General features: G+C 39.1%; 1 protein-coding gene across 1 annotated transcript; it reads left to right on the forward strand.

Moving 5' to 3' along the window:
* The first annotated feature begins 3,934 nt into the window (after positions 1-3,934).
* Positions 3,935-18,442, forward strand: LOC109053285 (apical junction component 1 homolog). The gene is made up of 2 exons (XM_042762462.1): positions 3,935-4,159; positions 13,800-18,442. The coding sequence occupies exons 1-2, from the start codon at positions 4,151-4,153 to the stop codon at positions 17,049-17,051; spliced, it is 3,261 nt and encodes a 1,086-aa protein (XP_042618396.1). The 5' UTR covers positions 3,935-4,150; the 3' UTR covers positions 17,052-18,442.
* The last annotated feature ends 3,354 nt before the right edge of the window (positions 18,443-21,796 follow it).

Consider the following 21,796-nt stretch of genomic DNA (forward strand, 5'->3'; position numbering starts at 1 on the left):
TCAGCTGATGAACAGCCTGTTTGAGTTAAAATGCAATTTTCAATAAATTGCCTATTCTCTATTTTTTTTCTCTTGCTCCTGTTTTTTCTTTTGTCATTTTGAAGCAGTACTTCCACCAGTGCGAAATGCGAGTACTTCTAATATTTCCCCCGGTCGTAAGATTTTGTTCAGGAGTGTATGTGAATAAAAACTCAAATTAAATCTGTTCATCATATAAATCTATTGTGTCCCTTCAAAAGACTTGGATAAAAATGCTTTTTCTATGTGGATTTATTTTATGATCTCTTTATGAATGTTTTGAAGGGTCAGAGTTTTGGGTGAGTAGACTTTCATTTGTATTCTGAAAATGAACAAGTGTCTAATGGGTTTGGAATGACACAAGGGTGCGTAATTTTCATTTTGGGGTGAACTAACCCTTTAACCCGTTTAATCCCAAAATTTTCCCAGACATGAAAATATCCAAATTATGTGTCATTAGTAACCCTTTGAAATAATCAATAATTGTTTTTTTTTTGTTTTGTTTTTTTGGAAAAGTGTGTGAAAAATTGTGTTTTATGTTCGGTCACAATTGTGACCAGTGGGATAATGTGTGTACTGAAATAACATATTTCTGCAGTCATAAATATGGTTAGATATTTTAGCCCAGCTATTTTAAACTGTTTGATCACATTCTAGGGTTACTATTATGCAGAAAAAAAAAACAAAAAACTTATGCAACACTGATAGGAACACAGATAAAAAAAAAAAAAAATTAAATATAAAATACAGTTTTTATATTAATGCTTAGAGTATTACCACATCATTACTGTACATTTTTTCTAACATTTGATTTTTTAATTTAGTGCAACATTTTATTGTCATTTTCACCAGCAACTGCAATTAGATTTCTATTGTTTACCTAAGTTCACTGTTATCCCACCGGTCACTATTGTGACCATCAACATGTTTACTCATTCTATGACCACACTCAACAAAACTAAATATATGGGAATGCATATATTAATACTAGACACCCTAAAGAACATGTGTGGCAAAATTCTATGTCATATATTTATGTTAAGATACTTTACTAGCCTTTAGTTTTGGAGCTTTGATGCAGTCATCTTCTTCTCAAGGTGCAAACAGAAATAGGCTGCTCTGGTCATGTGACAATTTGCACTAATCATGTTCAACTGCACATATTTAATTGAGACCCTTTATTTTTTCCAAATTTGCAGGAAGTACACTAAAACATCGGTCAGTAAGGTTTTAGAGCTTTATAAATGAAAACCTTTTTTACGGTCACTATTGTGACCTGTGGGATTAAACAGGTTAAGGATAATAGTTTGTCAATATTCAATTTGTTTATTATTTCTTTATTTGCATAGTGATTTAACAATACATATTGTTTCAAAGGGTTGTTTTTTGTTTGTTTGTTTTGTTTTTTTTTTGTTTTGTTTTTTTTTGTTTTTTTTTTTTTTTTTTTTTTTTTATTATTTATGAATTTTTTATTGTTAGAATTTATTGTTAACTGTTTTGAGTTTTTATTTTTTTGGAGTAAATGAACAGTTCTAAGATAATACAAATCATGCAGTTAGTTAACACCATGTATTCAGTTAATCTAAAACCCATTAAATCAATATTAACATGTTGTGATAATAATTATTTAAGAAAAATGTGGCAGTTTTGTACGTTGATTCAGAGTTGGCATAATTTTCCTCACAAAAGTCTTCACAGGGTGGGTTTCAGTCCATTACAGGTATTGGGGTAATCTGAAATGAGATCATCGTCTCATAATTATGAAAGACAGGGGTCTTTATAATGAGTAAACATCTTAAAATATTCTTAAGTGCAATTAATTTTGACTTACCAAGCCTAATGTATTTTATTCCTTTATTGCTTTTCAGGTGCTTCATTGGTTTGAACCCTGAGCGAGGAACAAAGGCCAGCCAGGTGAAGGTGGTATCCAAGAAGACGAGGAAACTTGTCCAAAAAAAGACTGCTACTGTGAATCCCGTGTGGCCACCCTCATAAAAAACCTTTTAGATTTTGAGTGGGGCTTTGTTCAGTAATGCAAAGTCAGAGTGTTGTGTTCTGCAACTATACCAGATGTTCATGTGAAGTCACAGCATTTTGTTCTACAACCACATCTTCGTGCACTCACAGCATTCTGTTCTGCTACTAAACAGTCATGTGAAGTCAGTGCAGTGTTCTGTAAACCAGTGTTCATGTGAAATCACAGAACTTTGTTTTCTAACCACAGCTTTATGTGAACCCAGCATTTGTGTTCTGCAACTACATCTTCATGTGAAGACATAGCAATGTTTTTTTGCAATCACATACTGGTAAAAGTTTACAGCATTCTGTTCTGCAACCAAACGTTCATACACTCAAAAAAATAAATTGTTGAATGAACATTTTATATACTATTGGCTTTAATAAAAGCCTAATGTTTTAAATCCATCTTTTGTCCGAGCCATTTGTGTTCAATTAATTTTAGAATGCACATTTTAAATAATAAAAACAAAGATCACATTCTACAGCATTCTAATGTGTTTTATAGTAATAAAGTTTATGAGATTAAAGTAAGAATACTAAAACAGTATAATGGAAACCAAACACCTACAGTGTTATACTGTACTTCTTATATTTTCTACAGCACAATGCTGTGAAATGTTTTACCGTAATTGTTGTTCCATGTTACAGTAGGTGCATTGTAGAATCAAAGCTTTATGCTGGCAAATCTAGCTGCCAGTTCTTTACAGTAAATTAACAGGATTTTTTTTACAGTGTATGTTCTACAACATTAACAGTAAAATTACACAAATTATCTTTATATAACAGTATAATATTGTTTATGTTGTATAAAGGTAACTTAAAATTAACCAACTGTCAGGCTTTTATGCTACATTTGATATATAATTTTTAAAGTACAAAATAACAGTGTACTTAATATAATTTATTGTTACTACACAGTGCACTCTCTCTATTTCTCTTCTTATGTATAAAATGTAAAAAGAAAAAAGAATAATGAGGCTGTCCTTTCATAGTATGGCAAAGAAATAGAAGAAAGAAGCCTTGAGACAAAGAACAGAAGCTGAGTCACACCTCAGCAAACAAATGCAATAGAGACCAGGAGGAAAATAGATAAGACACAAAACAGTAAAATGTCAACTGTCAGCAGTGTTCTGCACTGCAATGGCAATGACAGTCTGGGAAAACAGTGCTTATCAAACACATTTTTCACTGCATTAGGAAGGAACGCAATTGCTCCAATAGAATAGTTCACCGAATTACAAGTCTGTCAGTCATTTTAAAGTTGTAGGGTGTACACAAACAAAGATATAAAGCAATTAAAGTTTCACTCTGTGGGAGTATAGCTGGATTTACATCTAAAATAATCCTATTTAATTGACCAACAAGCCTGGTCTTGTATGGCTTGCTCCCATGGCTCACAGAGCAAATGTGTATTTTACTAGATTCTAGTAAGATTCTGGTTTCCTAATTCAGTGTGCCAGGGTGCAGTATATGTTCACAGAACATGCATTTTGTTGAACATTAAACATTATAACACCAATGACATATGAGAAAGTAAATGAAAAGTGAATAAATAACTTCATTTTAGTGCGAAAATCAGGTGCACATTTTAATTAATTTTATATTATTAAATGTTTTGATTATTTGCACAACCCAACCTGATGGAAATAAATAAATAAATATACAAAAGACTTGGAATTAATAAACAAATTCCTTAAAACTCTGCTTCTTGAAATAAATACTAGAGCCTACCAGCAAGACATGACACCTTCATAATTAAAATCGCGTCTTAAAGCTGTGCCATCCCATATGCCTATCCAGCATGAGATTCACGCTCATAGAAAACGCGCGAGCGCGCAGGCAGGCAGGGTTCAAGCGCGCACCCAACGTCGCACGCATGCGCAGTCACTGCGCATCTCACACAAGAAACGCAACGCGTGAGGGATGCGGTCACACCCCCTCGTCTTGTCTCAGTACGCCCCCGAGACCCGTGGGCGAACAACAATACTTAAGGAGTTTGATGCAGCCCACCTTAAAGCATCTAATATGATATGGAGACCACATAATCTGTAAATGAACAGTCAGTGATACATGAGTCCACAGATTATCAGCATCTTGAGGATTTTAACTATGGATGAAGACGGTAAGCTAAATGCGCACTCCTAAAAGCTTGAAATACACTGGAAAAACAAAACTTTTGTCTTAGAAAAAATTAGTAAGAATTAAATTGTCTTCGGTCGCAGTAGCTTTGAGTCTTACTGATGTATTTTGCGCCGAAAGACATTAGGTCATTTTATGAGAGATTCTCGATAGTGCGTGTCTCGTGCCGCAGCAATAAACGAGAACAAAGTGTGCTTTTGTGTTACATTTTGGTGCGATGGGCAGAGGTTTCATTTTCGCGCTGAACTATTTCGCAGTTTAACCACGACATGATACTCAGTGTTTGTCAGATTCATTTACGACCTTATCAGAGATCGAGGAGGATGCTGATGATACAACTACACGTTACGCATTGTGGCGACCTTGTAAATCAGGTTGCTTATGTACGTCAGTAGGTTGGGCATAGTTGACTTTGTGGTTTTGCTAGGTATCGAGTCGACAGAGCATGCGTTATGTGCGCTTGTCCAGGTTCAGGGAGGAGTAAGTTTACTACATATATATAGATAAATATAGCTATACTTTAATAGTAGGACTTACTTTTCAGAAGTTGACAAATCCTATACTTTGCCAATACTTTGTTGTATTTCATCTAAAACTATTAATAATGTTATAATTATTAGACCAAATACAGTTTTTATAGTGCTTTTTTAATTGAGAGATACGAAATATTTTTGGTGATATAAAATATATATCCATTTAAAGTGAGCAGTGAAGGAAGAACGGTCAAAACAAGAAATTTTTTTTTTTCCCTTATAGGCCTATATCATTCATGTGCAGATTAACCTAAATAGGAATATGAGCATATTATGCATCAACTACCCAGTAGCACAGATGTTTCAGTGGATTATCAAACAAATCAGGACATTAAAATAATACTCTACTTGGAGTCAAAGACATGGTTATAAGGAGAGATAAAATGCTTAACTTGTTTCTATGTTTATTTTAAAAGACCATAAATACTGAAGCCTACATAAGAGTCACTTTATACATTACAACAGGGTTTCACCTGTTGTTCTGAATAAATGCAATGGCTTGGAGAAGAGAAAAGGAAAAACAAGAGAAAATTGCTTGTACAATATTACTGTACGTCTTGGTCTACTTTTCTGCAATCCAAACTAGAGTGTAGAGACTATATGTTTTTTCATTATCTTTTAGACAACTGCTGACAACAGACATGCATGAGTGCTGTAATATTGAAATGTTAAGGACAATCACCCCCTCAAGGGCTGAGTGGATTGTGTTGTTGTTCTTATTGATTTAACTTAATAAGAAGTGTAATTGTTAGCAATGTCTTTCCAGTGTGTGTGTGTGTGTGTGTGTTTTAATCCATTATCTTTAGGACATTAACAATGTAAAATGGTCTCCTATGACCTATAGAGCAGTGGTTATAAAATGATGGAGTGCCCCCAGGTGGTACACATCATGACTCTGGAAATTTACGAATATTAAAAATATTAAAAACATACACTTAAATGGTCTGTTTTCAGTGTTTTAACCGTAATTTTATCTCATATGCTACTGAATTAGCCAGTGGCAAAAAATGATTCTAATGGCAGCAGTCTAGTTTTGTTGCACAATTTAAGAGGAAAATAAATGTGCTGAATGAATGTTTGCAGTTGAAAACAGAACTGGAAGAAACCTGGAGTTTCAACTTTGTTTGTCTTATGACCTTATAAACTAGACACTTTAAGACAGATATGATTTATAGGTAGGCATAATTGCTTGGACTTTCAGTTCCTATAAAAATCCTTTGAGCTTTCTTGTTGGAAAAGAAAAGATATTTCACCTCCAAATCTCCAAACTCTACAGAATTATCCTGCTGGACTGCTTTCACTGAGATACTCAGATGCATCTTTCTCGTTATCCATTGTGTCCAAATATAGCCTCTTTGCCTCATATCCAGCCAGAAAAAAACCCACTCTGCAAGCTTGTTTGAGGAATGGGTTGTGTATTTAAGGAGATAGCCATCATGTGAGATTAACTACTGCTGCAAACACTTTCTGTTGTCGTGGAGTCAGAATGTAGCTCAAAGGAATTTTTGGATCACTCACAATGTAACTGACCCAACTTATCCAGTGAACACACAACTACAAATGATTCACACTCTACAATATATAATAGTAATTTCTGATTGTTGGTTGATACTACAGGCCATGTCACATGGTGTGATCTCAGTTGTCGTTAATGTCAGACTGAACAACAGTTAAGACTCGTTAAAAATACAGAAGAAGAGTTTTACATCATGAATCGTGAAATGTTCGGTGACAGTGATCTGCATTCACATGCAGAATCAAAACAAGACCAGTCTCTAGCGTTCATTTTGACGGTTTGTCTTAAAAAGAAAGATGTTTTTGCACTGTTTGCATCATTACGTTAGGTTCTCCTTATGATTCTTGATTTGATGGTCATAAGAGAAGCCACACTGCACGACTGTGACTCAAAACTTCTGACACTGGCTACGTTTACATGCAACCAAATATTGATATATATCCGTTTGTAATCAGATTGAGGGCTCAATCAGACTGAAAGGCCTTCATGTAATGGCTTGGAGAAGAGAAAAGGAAAAACAAGAGAAAATGCTTGTACAATATTACTGTACGTCTTGGTCTACTTTTCTGCAATCCAAACTAGAGTGTAGAGACTATATGTTTTTTCATTATGTTTTAGACAACTGCTGACAACAGACATGCATGAGTGCCTGTAATATTGAAATGTTAAGGACAATCACCCCCTCAAGGGCTGAGTGGATTGTGTTGTTGTTTTTATTGATTTAACTTAATAAGAAGTGTAATTGTTAGCAATGTCTTTCCAGGATTCTAATCCACAGGCAACCCGTTGTGGGGCGCGGGTGTCACACCCCTGGACTCATTATGTTGTGTTCTCCCGTCATGTTTTCCATTCCCCATGTTCTCTGTGACCCAGTTTCTCTCTCCCATGATTGTTGATTAGTTCCCAGGTGTGTCTCCTTAGTTTCCAGATGTGTCTCCTTAGTCCCTCGTTATCCTGTCTTTATAAGCCTTGTCCTTTCAGTTCAGTTTTGTTGGGTCTACAAGTCAGTATGTGTGTTTTCCTCCTGTGTTCCATGTTGGATTTACCCCTGTGTTGGATTATTAAAGACTCTCGATTATTCTCGACTCCGTGTTCCTTCCGGCACAGTAGCGTGACAGAAGTCCTCGCGCACGAGCAGCTCCATTTCATCTCGGAGACGCGTTCTGTCTTTGACCTTAAAATTTTTTTTTTGTATTTTTGTGTTCATTTTTTTTTTCTTTGTCCTTTTTTTTCTCCTCCTCCTGCTGGAGCAGGAAGGACATTCTCTCGAGGACCATACGACACAGTTCCTATTGCTAGTTAACATCACCAGCTACCCGAACGACCCCCTCTGTGGGTTGTATAATGCCAGCCTGAACACTGAGTGCAGAGCGTTGTCGTCCGAAGATGGTTCTCGGAAGGAATTCGCCACATTCGTGGAGTGGACTCTGGCCAGGTCCACTCCGGACCCAGAGCCACCTTAATCGATTAGATTGAGTTCGATTGGAATGAAATTTCAATCGGATTGAGGGGGGAGTGTTTTATTCCTTTTTCTAATATTATTGAGTGTGCATGTAAACACTCGATTGGATTGAACCCCAAAACTGAAAGGACTGCACATGTGCAATGACGCAGAAATAGCGTAATGATGTATGGCGCGCATAACGAGCAGTTCTTCCTTCCTTTTGAATAAAGTGTTGTATAAATGCGTGTCCTGTCATTATAAAACTCTCTGTTCACTCGGCAACTGTGAAATGGAGCAGGACAACCCCCCACCAGTCCTTGTTTTGGATTCTAATCCACAGGCAACCCGTTGTGGGGCGCGGGTGTCACACCCCTGGACTCATTATGTTGTGTTCTCCCGTCATGTTTTCCATTCCCCATGTTCTCTGTGACCCAGTTTTCTCTCTCCCATGATTGTTGATTAGTTCCCAGGTGTGTCTCCTTAGTTTCCAGATGTGTCTCCTTAGTCCCTCGTTATCCTGTCTTTATAAGCCTTGTTCTTTCAGTTCAGTTTTGTTGGGTCTACAAGTCAGTATGTGTGTTTTCCTCCTGTGTTCCATGTTGGATTTACCCCTGTGTTGGATTATTAAAGACTCTCGATTATTCTCGACTCCGTGTTCCTTCCGGCACAGTAGCGTGACAGAAGACCTGACCTAAAAAAGTTTAAATTGCGTGTCTACCTTCCGTTTGTTTTCCAGTTTCCTCAGTCCTTTTTTTTCCGTAGTGTTGTGTCCATGGATCCCCTCCTTCGCCCCGAATTTCTCCTCCTCCTGCTGGAGCAGGAAGGACATTCTCTCGAGGACCATACGACACAGTTCCTTTTGCTAGTTAACATCACCAGCTACCCGGACGACCCCCTCTGTGGGTTGTATAATGCCAGCCTGAACACTGAGTGCAGAGCGTTGTCGTCCGAAGATGGTCCTTGGGAGGAATTCGCCGCATTCGTGGAGTGGACTCTTGCCAGGTCCACTCCGGACCTAGAGCCCAGCCCACCATCTCCCTGATATGCGGAGCGCATGCCCGAGCCCACCGATGATGGAGAGCCCCAGCCCCAGAGCTCGCTCCAGTGTCGGCTCCAGACCCAGAGCTCGCTCCAGTGCCCTCCAGTGTCCTCCAGTGCCTGTTCCTAGAATGTGTCCTCCAGTACCAGTTCCTAGAATGTGTCCTCCAGTGCCTGTTCCTAGAATGTCTGGCAGCCCCTCTGCTCGCCCTCAGCCCACCATCATTGCGGTGCGAGCTCCACGGGACTGCCATCCTCCAGCTTCGCCCGGGCTCTGAGTCTCCCTCACCTCCGCCTCCTGCCTCCAAGGCCTGGACTCTGCCTCGGCCCGTTGACCTGTCGGCTCCTCCATGGCTCCTAGCTCCCTTCTCTCCGCTGTGGCCCGGTAGTCCACAGGTTCCGCCTGGCTTCCTCGTTCCTCAGGCTCCGCCTTGGTCTGGCGTCGACCATCCTGCTCCTTGGGACTCCACTCCTCTGGCTTCGCCTCGTCCCTCCATCCCTCTGGCTCTGTCAGGCTCCTTCATCCCCTTGGTTCCACCTCAGTCCTCCGTCGCTCTGGCTCCACCGCGGCCTCCCATATCCACATCTCCGTGTCAGTCGCTGGTGCCATCAATTCCACCTAGGACCTCCGGATCCTCCCCGTCACCCTGGCTGATCGGCTCTCCGTCTCTGCCTTGGGCTCCTCCTCCACCTGCTCCGTTGCCATGGGTCGGCCCCCTGGAGTCGGCAGCCATTCCTCCTCCATGGCTCCTCCCACCGTCAGCTCCACCTTGGGCTGTTATGGCTGTGGCCTGGGTCCTGCTGGGATCCTCCTGCTCCAGGTCCCTCCTGTCTCCTCCCTCCGTCGTCTCCTCCCTGGCTCCTTCCTCCGTGGTCTCTGTCTGCTGGCCCCCTCCCAGGAGTCCGTCCTCCACCGCAACCTCCTCACAAATTCCCACCCACGCCTCCCTCTGTTGTTCCTACGGTGCAGGGTCGCACCCTCCGGGAGGGGGAGTAATGTCACACCCCTGGACTGGAACTTATGTTGTGTTTTCCCATCATGTGTTTCATTCCCCATGTTCTCTGTGACCCAGTTTCTGTCACAGGGGGGGGGGTGAAACACATGGGGGGTTTACAAGTCAGTATGTGTGTCTTCCTCCTGTGTTCCATGTTGGATTTACCCCTGTGTTGGATTAAAGACTCTCTTGATTATTCTCGACTCTGTGTTCCTTCCGGCACAGTAGCGTTACAGTGGGGAGAGGCATTTTTACTGCGTGATAAATATGAGAAGCACGGCACAGCGGTTTGTATGTATGTTTAGCTATAAATGGATAAATATTAATTCTACTGTTAAAAACAAATAAAGAAACCATGTAGGAGAGTGACTATGTGCAAACAGTGAGAAATTCTATATTTGTGCAGTGTGCGCAAGTGATTTGAAGCTTGTATTTAGTGTTCATGTAAACACTACATTCAGATTCATCAATCTGAATGAATTCAGTCCGATTTAACAAAAATTTTTGCATGTAAATGTCAGAATTTCATCAAAGGTAACGTTCGATCGCAATGGTCATTAAATCGATTGCCGGTGAACATGTCAAACTAGCCATCAAAGACTATATATTTTGGCCAAGGATCAAAGGAATTTTTAGGATTTACTAAATTTGTCTCAGATGGCCAAAATCGCCCAGTGTACACCCGGCTTTACAGTAGTTGAAGATCATATTTTATGATCAGTTTATTCAGAAATCCAGGTGAACTTGCATGCCTTTTCTTGCAAATGTATGTGCATACTTTTTACTTCATATAAGTGGTTGTTTTCAATATTGAATGCTGGTAAAGAAGTGAGAGGAAGCTAGTCTTGGCAGACTGTGATGGAAGTGTCAGACAGGTGGTGATTGACTGTATGAGAGCAGTCAGGTCTCAGTCACATATACTGGCTCTGCTGCTAGCTGTGAAAATGCCTGCTGATCAGCCACCTTGCATAAAGGAAGAAGGGAATTATTAACATCCACCTTGCCCAAGATGGACGTGTTTTGCTTTTTAATGTTTAGATCTAAAAGAAAAACTCTCTCTCGTGCTCTATTTTCTGTCCTCATATTTCTATTTGTGGAATTTTCCTTTTAAATAATTGCTTCCTTCTAAATTATTGCTAAATGCTGGTTAGATGGGCAAAAAGCATTTGCTGACCGAAGGAAAATATCTTTTTATTCTCAGTGATTCAGTGTAATCTAATACTGTACAGAGAGGTGGGTCAAATCGAGGTGATACAGTAATATTTTATTTAATTATATGCGATATGTGGACCAACACCAAGCTTATCAGCACCATATTTTATGTTACTTCTCCAGTGTTAAGAGCAACGGAGACAGTGAGAGATGGTGGGCAGATATTAGCTTACCAAGAGGACACTTATACCTTTAGTCAGCTAGAAACAGAACCAGTGAAAATGGCAGCCCAAAGGAACCTGATTTGTAAGCATTTGCCATGAGTGACAGTGTTTTATAAATAGCTTTTAAAATGTGCGATTCAGCTCTCTTTAACAACTGTTAAATGGAGTGGTCCAGATGGCATTCAAGATTTTGAGACACTAAGTAGTTGCGGGTTATCAGCCAAACACATGAGCCTGTTCACCTCTGGCTGCAAAAACACTGGAGAAAATGTTTCTAAAAGTAGATGAAGTGCTTAGTGCACTTTATAGTGTCATTTTTGTTTATGCCCCAAAAATTGTTCCCAGCAGACATGTAATAAAATAGTCATGGAAGTCATCTTGTCCCAGCTGCATCAATCACAGAGCCTCAGCAGATCTGATCTGAGCTCCGCTGGAGTTTTATTACCCTTTATGTTCAAGTGGTATTGTGTACCTGAGATTAAATAAAAATGAAACCTTTTCAGGATAAATAACCAGTGGGCAAATATCACAGACAATTATATTCTAATTAATTGAGATAAGAAGTAATCATGAACATAGCTGAAATACGAATTATTGTGCAACCCTAGGCACTTATACATGCTTTTACTGTGCTTTTACTTTGCCCTGCAATGTATGAAGAACTTGGTTTAGTATTGTTAGTGCAAACATTCACAATGCAATAATATGTTGAAAAGCTAAGAATTCTATTCTTAATTAATCCAGTAAAAAGAGTGAAGGTGTGAGTGTGTGTGTGTGTGTGTGTGTGTGTGTGTGTGTGTGTGTGTGTGTGTGTGTGTGTTTAAACTGCTCGTCAGTCCTCTCTCAGCAGGATGAACAGATGGTTTTCAGAGTTGGCTGAAAGTGTAAGTAAGTGGGGCTCCGTAGCTCTTACTGTCATTTAAAAAATCCCTGAAAACCCCAATATCATAAGTAACCTCAAAATTAGCTCCTAACCCTTCGCAAATGTTGCACAGCTGTTGTACTGTATCTCAGGATAAATATGCAACCAAATACAATAACATTTATATTATGTAAACAAAATCTAATTTGTATAGCCATAATACAAATCTTTGAACCTAATACAGTGCACAGATAGACATGTGCCGACATTTTGCTGTCAGCTGGATAAATAACAAGTGATGTAATTTTACCACTGGTAAACATTCAGTGAAAAAATAACCAGTGTAATTGATTAGTGTCACACACAGAAGCAGGGTTTAGACAAACTCTATCAAAATGATTCTTTGTTCTGAAATGCAAATATTTAATAGGACAAAGGAAGCTAGACTCAAGAGAGCAAAGTACTGAGGAACAGTGAAAATCAGAGCAAGCATAAATATAGAACGTGCACAGATGCATTACTTGCATGGTTCTTCTGTGTTTCTAAGCAATCTTAGGCACAGCTGAATCTGAATTCTGGGATCAGAACAAATTTTCTGCATTCTAAATGAGTAATGTGCTATGAATCTACTGTCTATGGTAAAACTACCATCTGACATTTACTAGTTTATATGCTCCCCTTTTTAACCTTTTTTTTATTATTTCCACTCTATTCGTTTTATTTCCCCATAGACCAGAGTGGCACTATTATTGATGGGCAGAAGTAAGGCTGTTGCAGTAGGATGCGGTAAAACTGTATTTTTTTTAAAGAAAAACTCTGCACTGATAGAAATAAATGATTACATTTGAAGGACAATAAAAAAGGAAAAATTTCAAAGACAATACATTTTTTTTCATATATTTCATATTCTCATTTTAAAAATATATTATTATGTGCAAAACAGAAAGATCCCAAATAGATAATATAGAATTATATCTGGAGCTCTTTCTTTATGCTTGAGCTTTCACAGAGCTCAAGGATTAAGAAAGAGGGAAAAATTAGTTTTGCTTTACAAAGAACTGTCCTATCCTTCACTGAGTTTTAATATACACTAATTTATTCTTCTGAGATGCTGCAAGGCCTCCATCTTCATAATTAATTCCGATTTTTCCATTCAGTGTTGTTTTATTTGTTTAGCATTCTGCAATTGCTCTGCACAGACGTGTTTAGAAATATCTGATGTTTATGCATGACATGGCATTTAACAGAAGGATAACATTTACATTAATTCTAATTGTGAAAACATTTATAATGTCTTAGACTTATATTTTTCACTGAACCTCTGAAGTGATCATATTAAGCAAAATGACTATTATTGCAGCTAAATAAATATAAATATTTAGGCATTATATAGTACATGCAGGTCTAAGTTTCTGCTGTATTTATCAGACATATGATACATCTTGATCAGATTATACATGATGAATTTGTAAAACATTTAGATAATATATATATATATATACAGATATCCTTCAAACTTTGCCATGTTCTTCATCTACTTTCTCCAACATGTCTTAGTGACTTGGCATTAGTCTTTTTTCAGTTTGGCAGATATAAAAATGATGCCTATAATTTACAATGTTTGCATTTGTACATATACTAGTGGTCCAATTAAAGCAAGATCATTTGTGAAGCATCTGGCAAATCCAATGATAAGTTGTAAAATTACGCTTCATCTTCTCTTTAATATATTATGGTCTTTTCGAAGCATAAGTGGGTTATTTTCAGACTTTAAATGGGATCCTTTACTCGTTATATTTATTTATTTAGTTTTATTCAGAAAATGTATAACTAATAATGCCTTTTTAAATTCTCTCTAGGAGACACCAACTGAGGGGGAAAATAACGGGGGTCCATTTAAGATGACACGGACGGATCCCCCTGACATATTAACATCAACTTTGTATCAAGATATAAAAATTGGCCCTGACTGTGGGCTCTCAAATTATTCTGGATCTTCTAAGCAATGTGATTCCCAAATGGTTGGCCCACTGGATCAAAACTTTGAAACCATTAACAAAAGACATTGCCGTAGCTTTGACTTCATTGAGTCATTGGATGACCCAAAGGACTTTTCCTCGTCCATGGAGTATCCTTACAGGTCTGAGCAGCAAACAGTAAGTAAGGATGCAGTCTGGAATGGCATTGGACAGCAGGGACACTTACGTTTTTCCTCACCAGATCTGTTCAACTCAAGACTCTCCCATCAACAAATCAGCACAGACAAAACCAACGAGGGAGCAAGGACTAGTGTTCATGGCAAGCCTCGCTCAAAAAGTGCTCCAAGGGTTCGAGCCACCCTGACCCCTGTACCCATCACAGTTTCTCCATCTGCAACCATGAGGCGTCAATCTGCAATGGACCCCCAGAAGAGATCTGAATGTTTGCCAAATCGAGAAGCCTCCCATTCAACCAGGGCTTTAGTTAATGAGGTTCATCCAATCAAGTTACAACCCCACACACCCCTCTATGTTTCTGACTGTTTTGAGGAGAGCAGACAGGAGAAACAAACAAACACTCCCCATGTCAGGTGCCGTGTTGATATTAAGCCAGATGCCTCAGTTCTCCAGCACACTGCACGGAAGATGCCTACTCACAGAAGTAATGTTCCCTGGCAGCTTTCCTCAACATCAGGGATCAGAAACGTCTCATTTCCAAGTCAGATATTCACCTCTAGAACGCCTACTCCTAGTGAGTGTTACAACATGGACTACAGACAAGCTTATCAATATCCCAACAGCTCCGATCAGTCTGGTAGTTACATTCAAACTGGAGAGAACCCTTTTGGAAGGACTTCCCCTAGAGACCCAAGGGAGTACAGAACCTTGTCTAATCCCAACATCCCAACCAAGTTTTTCTACACGGATGATCCCTGCAGGTATCCAGTTCACCCACCTAGTAGGACATATTATCAGGATGACCAGTACAGTATTAACAGCAGCAACAGCCAAAATCCGTCCATCAGCAGTCAGCATGTACTTGACCCAAGGACTCGCTGGGTTCATACTTTGCCTGTGCGTTCATACTATGCAGATTCCCATCGTGAACCCTTGGATCCATTCTATGGTAGACCGTATTCAGTGAGTGAGCCAGGGCCATACTTCATATCCACCCCTCAAAATGAGACATACTTTCAGGAGGATCCAAGAGCATATGCCTTTCCCTCTGAGCCCACAAAGATGTTTTATACACGTCCTTGCCATTACCCAGCAGACATTCCTATGAGAGCATATCATACAGAGGGACGGCGGCGGCCACGTATGTCCCAGGTCTTTTCTGATGACTGGAACCGGTCAAGCATTGCTACATATTCCAGTCAGTACACATCCTCACAGGCCACTCCTCAGCGAGTGCCACCAATAAGCCCATGGTATCCAAATAACTTTACTGAGCCAAGTCATTTAGGAGCAGATGTCCGGAACTACTCAAAATCATGGGACAACATTATTATCCCTAATATGGACAGAGAACATGGCGTTTTACGAGGCAGGAGTTATGAGAACCTTCTCCATCATGGAAGGCCAGGAGTTCCTTCAGATAACAGTCAACAACCGATTATTGTGAACCTTTCTAGTTCGCCAAGACGATATGCTGCCTTGTCCCTTTCTGAAAACTGTCTAGAAAAGTGTGCTGGTGACAGACAAAACAGTGCGAGGGGGCAATGGTTTGTAACCCCGGAGATTACAATTACTGACAATGACATTCGTGCACCAAATAACAGTAAGAGAGATGGGGGAACTAGCAGCTGGAATACCCAAAATACAGCACGATGTCAAACTGCAAACTTCCACAACTTACAAAGACCAGCAAACCCACCAGAATCCACAGAGAAAAAGAACAATAATTACTCCCTGCAGCAAAGCCTCGAACAGCTTGATGAGCTGCTAGCCGACCTAGTCATTGATTACAAGCCTCAAAATAGCAGGAGAGCAAGTAAGGATCTGATAGACCAACTCAAACAATTGATTCAAGATGATGAGACCAAAGAAGGGAAGCGGGACATAGATCAAGAGGATTCAGGACTTTTGAACACACAAACAGACTCTTCAAAGACCAGCCCAGACACATTTAAAGACCCAGACAGTGGCTGTGAGGGTTTTCAGATGAGTGTTGAGGATGTCTCTTTGAACCATATTGCAGATGAGGATGACACTATGGTGTGCTCCAACAGGAAATGCTTACACAAAGACACTTCATTCAATGCTTGCTTGTACTTCAAGTCCTGCCACAGTTGTTATACATACTACTGCTCCAGAAACTGTAGGCGAGAAGACTGGGACACGCATAAAGAGAGCTGTCTTTATGGCCGCATTAGTAGTGTTTGCAGGCACATACTAAAACATTGTCGAGAGAACGCTGACGTTCATAAAGCTTTTTCACGCATTGCTAGGGTAGGGTATCTGTCCCGTGGAAGAGGAGTACTGTTCTTGGGTTTTCCAAACCCTGGGTGTGCAGATAACTTTATTCAAATTGGTCTTGACAGCCTTACTATCTCTCCAACATATCTGTCCCTTCGAGAGTTAGACAGTTTCAAAGACAACCTTGGACAATACTGCAAAGAGTTGCAGAATGCAGGCAAGGAATATGACCCCACTGAATGTTTCCTCCTGAATGTATCCATTGCTGTTGGAGACCTAGTGCCTAAACTTCCTTCTCCCAAATTACAAATGCCAACAGTTCGCAAGTATGCTAAGGTCTCATTGGCCTCCTCAAGCCCAGATAAGAAAATCTTTAAGAAAGAATGTGAAATGGAGACTCTGATTCTCACCCCACCCCCTGGGACATCTGACATTGACAAGGAGGGCCAGGAGGGCAGGAAAGCAAGAGAGATTTGTTTCATTAACATTCAAAGGGAGCTTCGTACCCGGGGCGTATTCCTTCGCCATGAGTTTCCACAGATATACAACCAGCTTTGTGAGTTTGTTGAGAGCAACAAAAGGTTTACCCCCACCACCATCTATCCCATTGACAAGAGAACTGGAAAGCAGTTCATGTGTATGATCATGGCAGCATCTGAACCAAGGATGCTTGACTGGGTTGGTGCACCACACCTTCTAGATGACATAATATAATCCTATGCATCCAATATTATCAAGCTTTTGCTATATAAAATAAAACTTATATGTCTGATGTTTTTAGATATGTATTTTAATAGTGAGACTATATTTATTGTTTTTCTGTCTGGCACTAAAAACTACAATTAATACAAGTTGCTTATGGAATAAAAAGCTATGTACAGTACTTATTAGAAAATACAAGCACATATGCTTTGTCTTAAAATCTTTTTCCACAGAATCAAGCTTTTTTTTTAGCATTTTCTGTGCTGATATTTGGGACAAAATCTTTCTGCAGTATGGATTTAAACATGGTAAAATGTGTTAAATGGAGCCTAGAGCAATGTACTCTTATAGTAAAACCTTAAAATAAGCAAAGTATTTAATAAACACAAGGAGTAGAAGACGTGTAAAACTTTGTGAATGACAGATGTTCCAATTCTGTGGAAGTTGTTGAACTTTCTGTGAATTATGTGTGGGCCTGCTTATAACTATATTTCTTGTACTAGTGTGTTGCAGTGAGGATATAACAACTAGGAACCTTTGGAGACCCTCTGGCAATACAATACAATATTGTCTAAAAGTCATTGTCTTTAGCCACTTAAGAGGACAAATATGCACTTGCATGGAGAATGCATGCTGGCAAGGAAAATGCAAATTCACTTAAAATTTTGCAATGGACAAAAGCAAATGTCAGGTACATTTTTTATAGACGAAGTCAAATAAACTGCTTGGAAGATTTCACTGTATTGTACATGGCAGCTGCTTTCTGTATTGTATTAATGGAGTACTTTATTCACATTGTTAAATCGGCTGAAAATGTAACTTCTAACTTTACATGACAGAAAAACCTTTGTCTTTGAGTTATGGACATTTTTATTATATACAAATAGGATTACTTACTAATTTATTCATCTGACATGAAAGTTATTATCTGTATTATTTGAGTGTTTTTATTTTTTATGATCTCATGTTGTTTCAATTGAAACACTTATTGAAATGTGTCAAAAATGATAAACGTATATAAATTATGCTACTCTTATTTTAATCATTTATAATGAATGACAAAACTTATATGCCTATATTTGAAAAGTAATATTTCAATAGAAAAATATAAAAATGTAAAAAAAGATTTAAGCAGTGGTGTATAACACCATTGTATGCAAGATTGTGTTAGATATAGCACTTTATTAAATTGCTGAGGGAAAATATATTTATGAACAGACCATTTAGATAATGTAATCAACAGCATGCACACAACAAACCTTAACAGATAGTGTTACTGTGTTTATTTCTGTTGCCATTTTTATGCCATTTATTTATTTATACTGTTCATTACCTGGTTTGTTCTGTTGACAAGTGTTGCTTTATTTCTGTACAATGGTCAATAAATGAAACACCCAAAAGTCCTTAATGGCTCATATATTTGACTGATAATATTGCATAATAATAATACCAATAGAAATGTCAGTACTTTTTTAAAAGCTTGGTCATTGTGTTATTGCATTTTGTAGCTTTGGTAATTTTAGTGGAAACACAAAAAGGCAAATAATTTATATATATATATATATATATATATATATATATTATATATATATATATATATATATATTTAGAGGGAGAGACTGAGTAGTGTTCTTTTTTCTGTAATGAATGTTTTTTTGCAGAATATTCCCAGCTAACACATCACTAGCAACTCTCTTCATAGGCCTATTATGTTGCATTTTAAAGGTGTTTAAGTAAAATTATTAATTTTTTTTTCACAGTGTAACACTAAACACAAACAAAGATCTAACAGCTGGAAAAGGAGCATGGAATAAACGTCTCTAATAAAATTCTACACGGAATACTTAACGGTGTGAAAATAATAGCTTAACACGCAGGCTACAAATGCAGCTGTGGCATACAGTAGGCTGGTTCCTCACTAAAGCTAAGCAGGCCAGAGCCTGGTCAGTACATTGGTGGGAGACCTTTTATGAAAATGTAGCTTGCTGCTGCAGCTAGTTTTAGTGCAGCCAGTAGGAGGTGATCATTCCCTGGCTTGAATGGGTGCAAAAGTCCTAGTGTAATGACACACCCTGCGTCTCAATGTGCCTACTTATACTACGCTCTTAAAGTATGTACTCTTTTGGTGAAGAAAAAGTACACACTTTTGAGTGTGTAGTAGAAGAGCAGGTAAGCTTTGGGACATACTATAACAATATAACATACAATTGTGTCTCTAAAGGACTGCTCTGTCGCACCTGTTACACGCACACTGTCACTGTAAACTGGCCTGTCAATCATCTTGTCACAGTTAACATCCTCAACAATGGATTGTGGGCAATTTTAGCCATTGGAGTGTGCACAGATCCACACTTCAAAAATCGACCTGCAAAAATCGAAACAAGCTTGCTGCTGGAACTAGTTTTATATCTTGGTCAGCAGGGGGTGCTCATTCCCTGACTTGTATGGGTGCAAAAGTCTTTGTATAACGAATCGGACTTCAGAATGTAAAAAAGCAACTTTAAGATAAAGCATTGGACCAGCACCTGTAAGCTAAGCAGGCATGAGCCTGGTCAGTACACTGGCGAAAGACAATTTGTGAAAATGTAACTTGCTGCTGCAGCTAGTTTTAGTACAGCCAGCAGGGGGCAATCATTTCCCTGGCTTGAATGGGTGCAAAAGTCCTAGTGCAGTGGTCTCCAACCCTGCTCCCAGAGAGCTATTGTCCTACAGATTTCAGCTCCAACCCCAATCAAACACACCTGAACCAGCTCATCAAGGTGTTCAGGGCTACTTGATAATTACAGACAGGTGTGTTGGAGCAGGGTTGGAACTGAAGTCTGCAGGACAGTAGCTTTCCAGGAGCAGGTTTGGAGATCCCTGTCCTAGTGTAATGATGCCGACTTCAGACTGTGAAATGGATCATCCTGCAGATGAGGCATTAAATTGTCTTTCTGACATTCTGTTGTCATGAATGCCCCACCTCAGTTACGAATTTGACTTTGTTTTCTTTTTGAAGCTGGTAGCACATTCTGATGGCTGGTAGGCCATTGTGAAAAACTAGCTTGCCGCTGGTGCTAGTTTTAGTCCGACCAGCAGGGGGTGCTCATTCCCTGACTTGTATGGGTCCTGAAGTCTTAGTACAACGAATCGGACTTCAGAATGTAAAACGAAGCAACCTTCTGATAAAGCGTTAGACCGTCATCTGTAAAAAGTAGTGTTGTTCAGATGAGGCATTAAACTGGCCTCCTGACATTCTGTTTTCATGAATTCCCCACCTTAATCATAAATTTGACCTCATTGCTGCAGCTGGTAGCGCATCCTGATTGAGCTTGTCAGCATGTGCTACCCCTCTATTAGAGCAGCTTTATTAACAAGCATTACTGCAGCGACATCAACTGGTTAACACATCTAAGCACATGAGATAAAGGCGTTCACGGTCACCAGACATCATTTTCAGTTACTGACGCATGTATGCCATTGACAGGGGCGCATTAATGCACAGGCTTCAATGGGCTGAAGCCCAGGGTCCAACAAGGGAAGGGGGCCCACCGGCTGCAAGGAAATTATATTTTTTCGAATAATTATTTGAATATATGGAAATTTGCAGCAGTGATCACAGCATTTTGTAAACAAACTCACACACTCGGTTTCAGCGAAGCCCTGGTTGTAGATTAATCTGTGTGTCGGCTGTAGGTTTTAGATTCAGTCACTGTGTTCCAATATGCTGCTTCAGAGCCTCAATCTCTAATCTGGGGATGGAAGAATAAGAATCATTCTATTGTTTAAATGTGATCATTAAATTTTGTACGGCTATGATTGCATTGATTAAGCGCGAGCACGGCACGTTTCAAAATAAAAACGCAGTTAGCAATTATCAAATAGCTCACATTTATGTCAACTTGCAAACTGTTGTTTCGATCTACTGATGATGAATAATGAATATTTTGTGTAATTTATAGTGTTTAAAACATACATGTAAACTCACATTTCGGCCAGGAAAGTTTTGATGGGATTTTCTTTTCATATTACCTCCTTATAATGCCTGTAATAACATAATGTTTACTTTATGTAACTGTTCCACAAGCGCCACCTTATGGCAAAGAATTAATTTGAATATTCACTTGTATTCCCATTTTACGCAGAACAGTGTTGTGCATGTTAACTGGCATATCAACAAGGGGGGAAAAATAATTTGACATAAATAACTGTCAGGATGCTTAAAAAAAGTTATCTAGGGAAGGGGGCCTACTGTAACGCTGTAGCCCAGGGGTCTCTGGTTATCTTAAGGAGACCCTAGCCATTGCTGTCGGGTTTTAGTGTAGCCTACTGTACGTCCCAGTCATGTGATGACTGCAAAATAACTAAAGTCCACGTGAGTCCAAAAAATTTAAATGTCATATTATTAAATGGTGACTGAAAAGGACTGGATGCATTTCTATAGCCTACATACTTAAACGTTTGCACACACTGGACATTTTTATATTATTACTGAACACTATAAATATTTTGAAGATTTTTTGCCAAAAATGTATTTTTAAGCTGGCAAAAGCAGTTCATTAAATGGTCGGTAAGAGTCCATCGAAAGTCACTTTCACTTCGACATGAATGTAGTCAGAGCCGGCCAAGCCACTAAACGACCTTTGCAATTGCAAAGGGCCCCGTGGCCAGCAGAGGGCCCCTAGAGTCACTGCTGGCTAGTGGGTGAAAAAAATCATACATCAAAAGTAACATAAAATAAATAAATAAAAACAAATGTGCCTACAGTGCTCTTTATC

The sequence above is a fragment of the Cyprinus carpio genome, chromosome A8 (genome assembly GCF_018340385.1).
Source record: "Cyprinus carpio isolate SPL01 chromosome A8, ASM1834038v1, whole genome shotgun sequence".
NCBI classification, from domain to species: domain Eukaryota; kingdom Metazoa; phylum Chordata; class Actinopteri; order Cypriniformes; family Cyprinidae; genus Cyprinus; species Cyprinus carpio.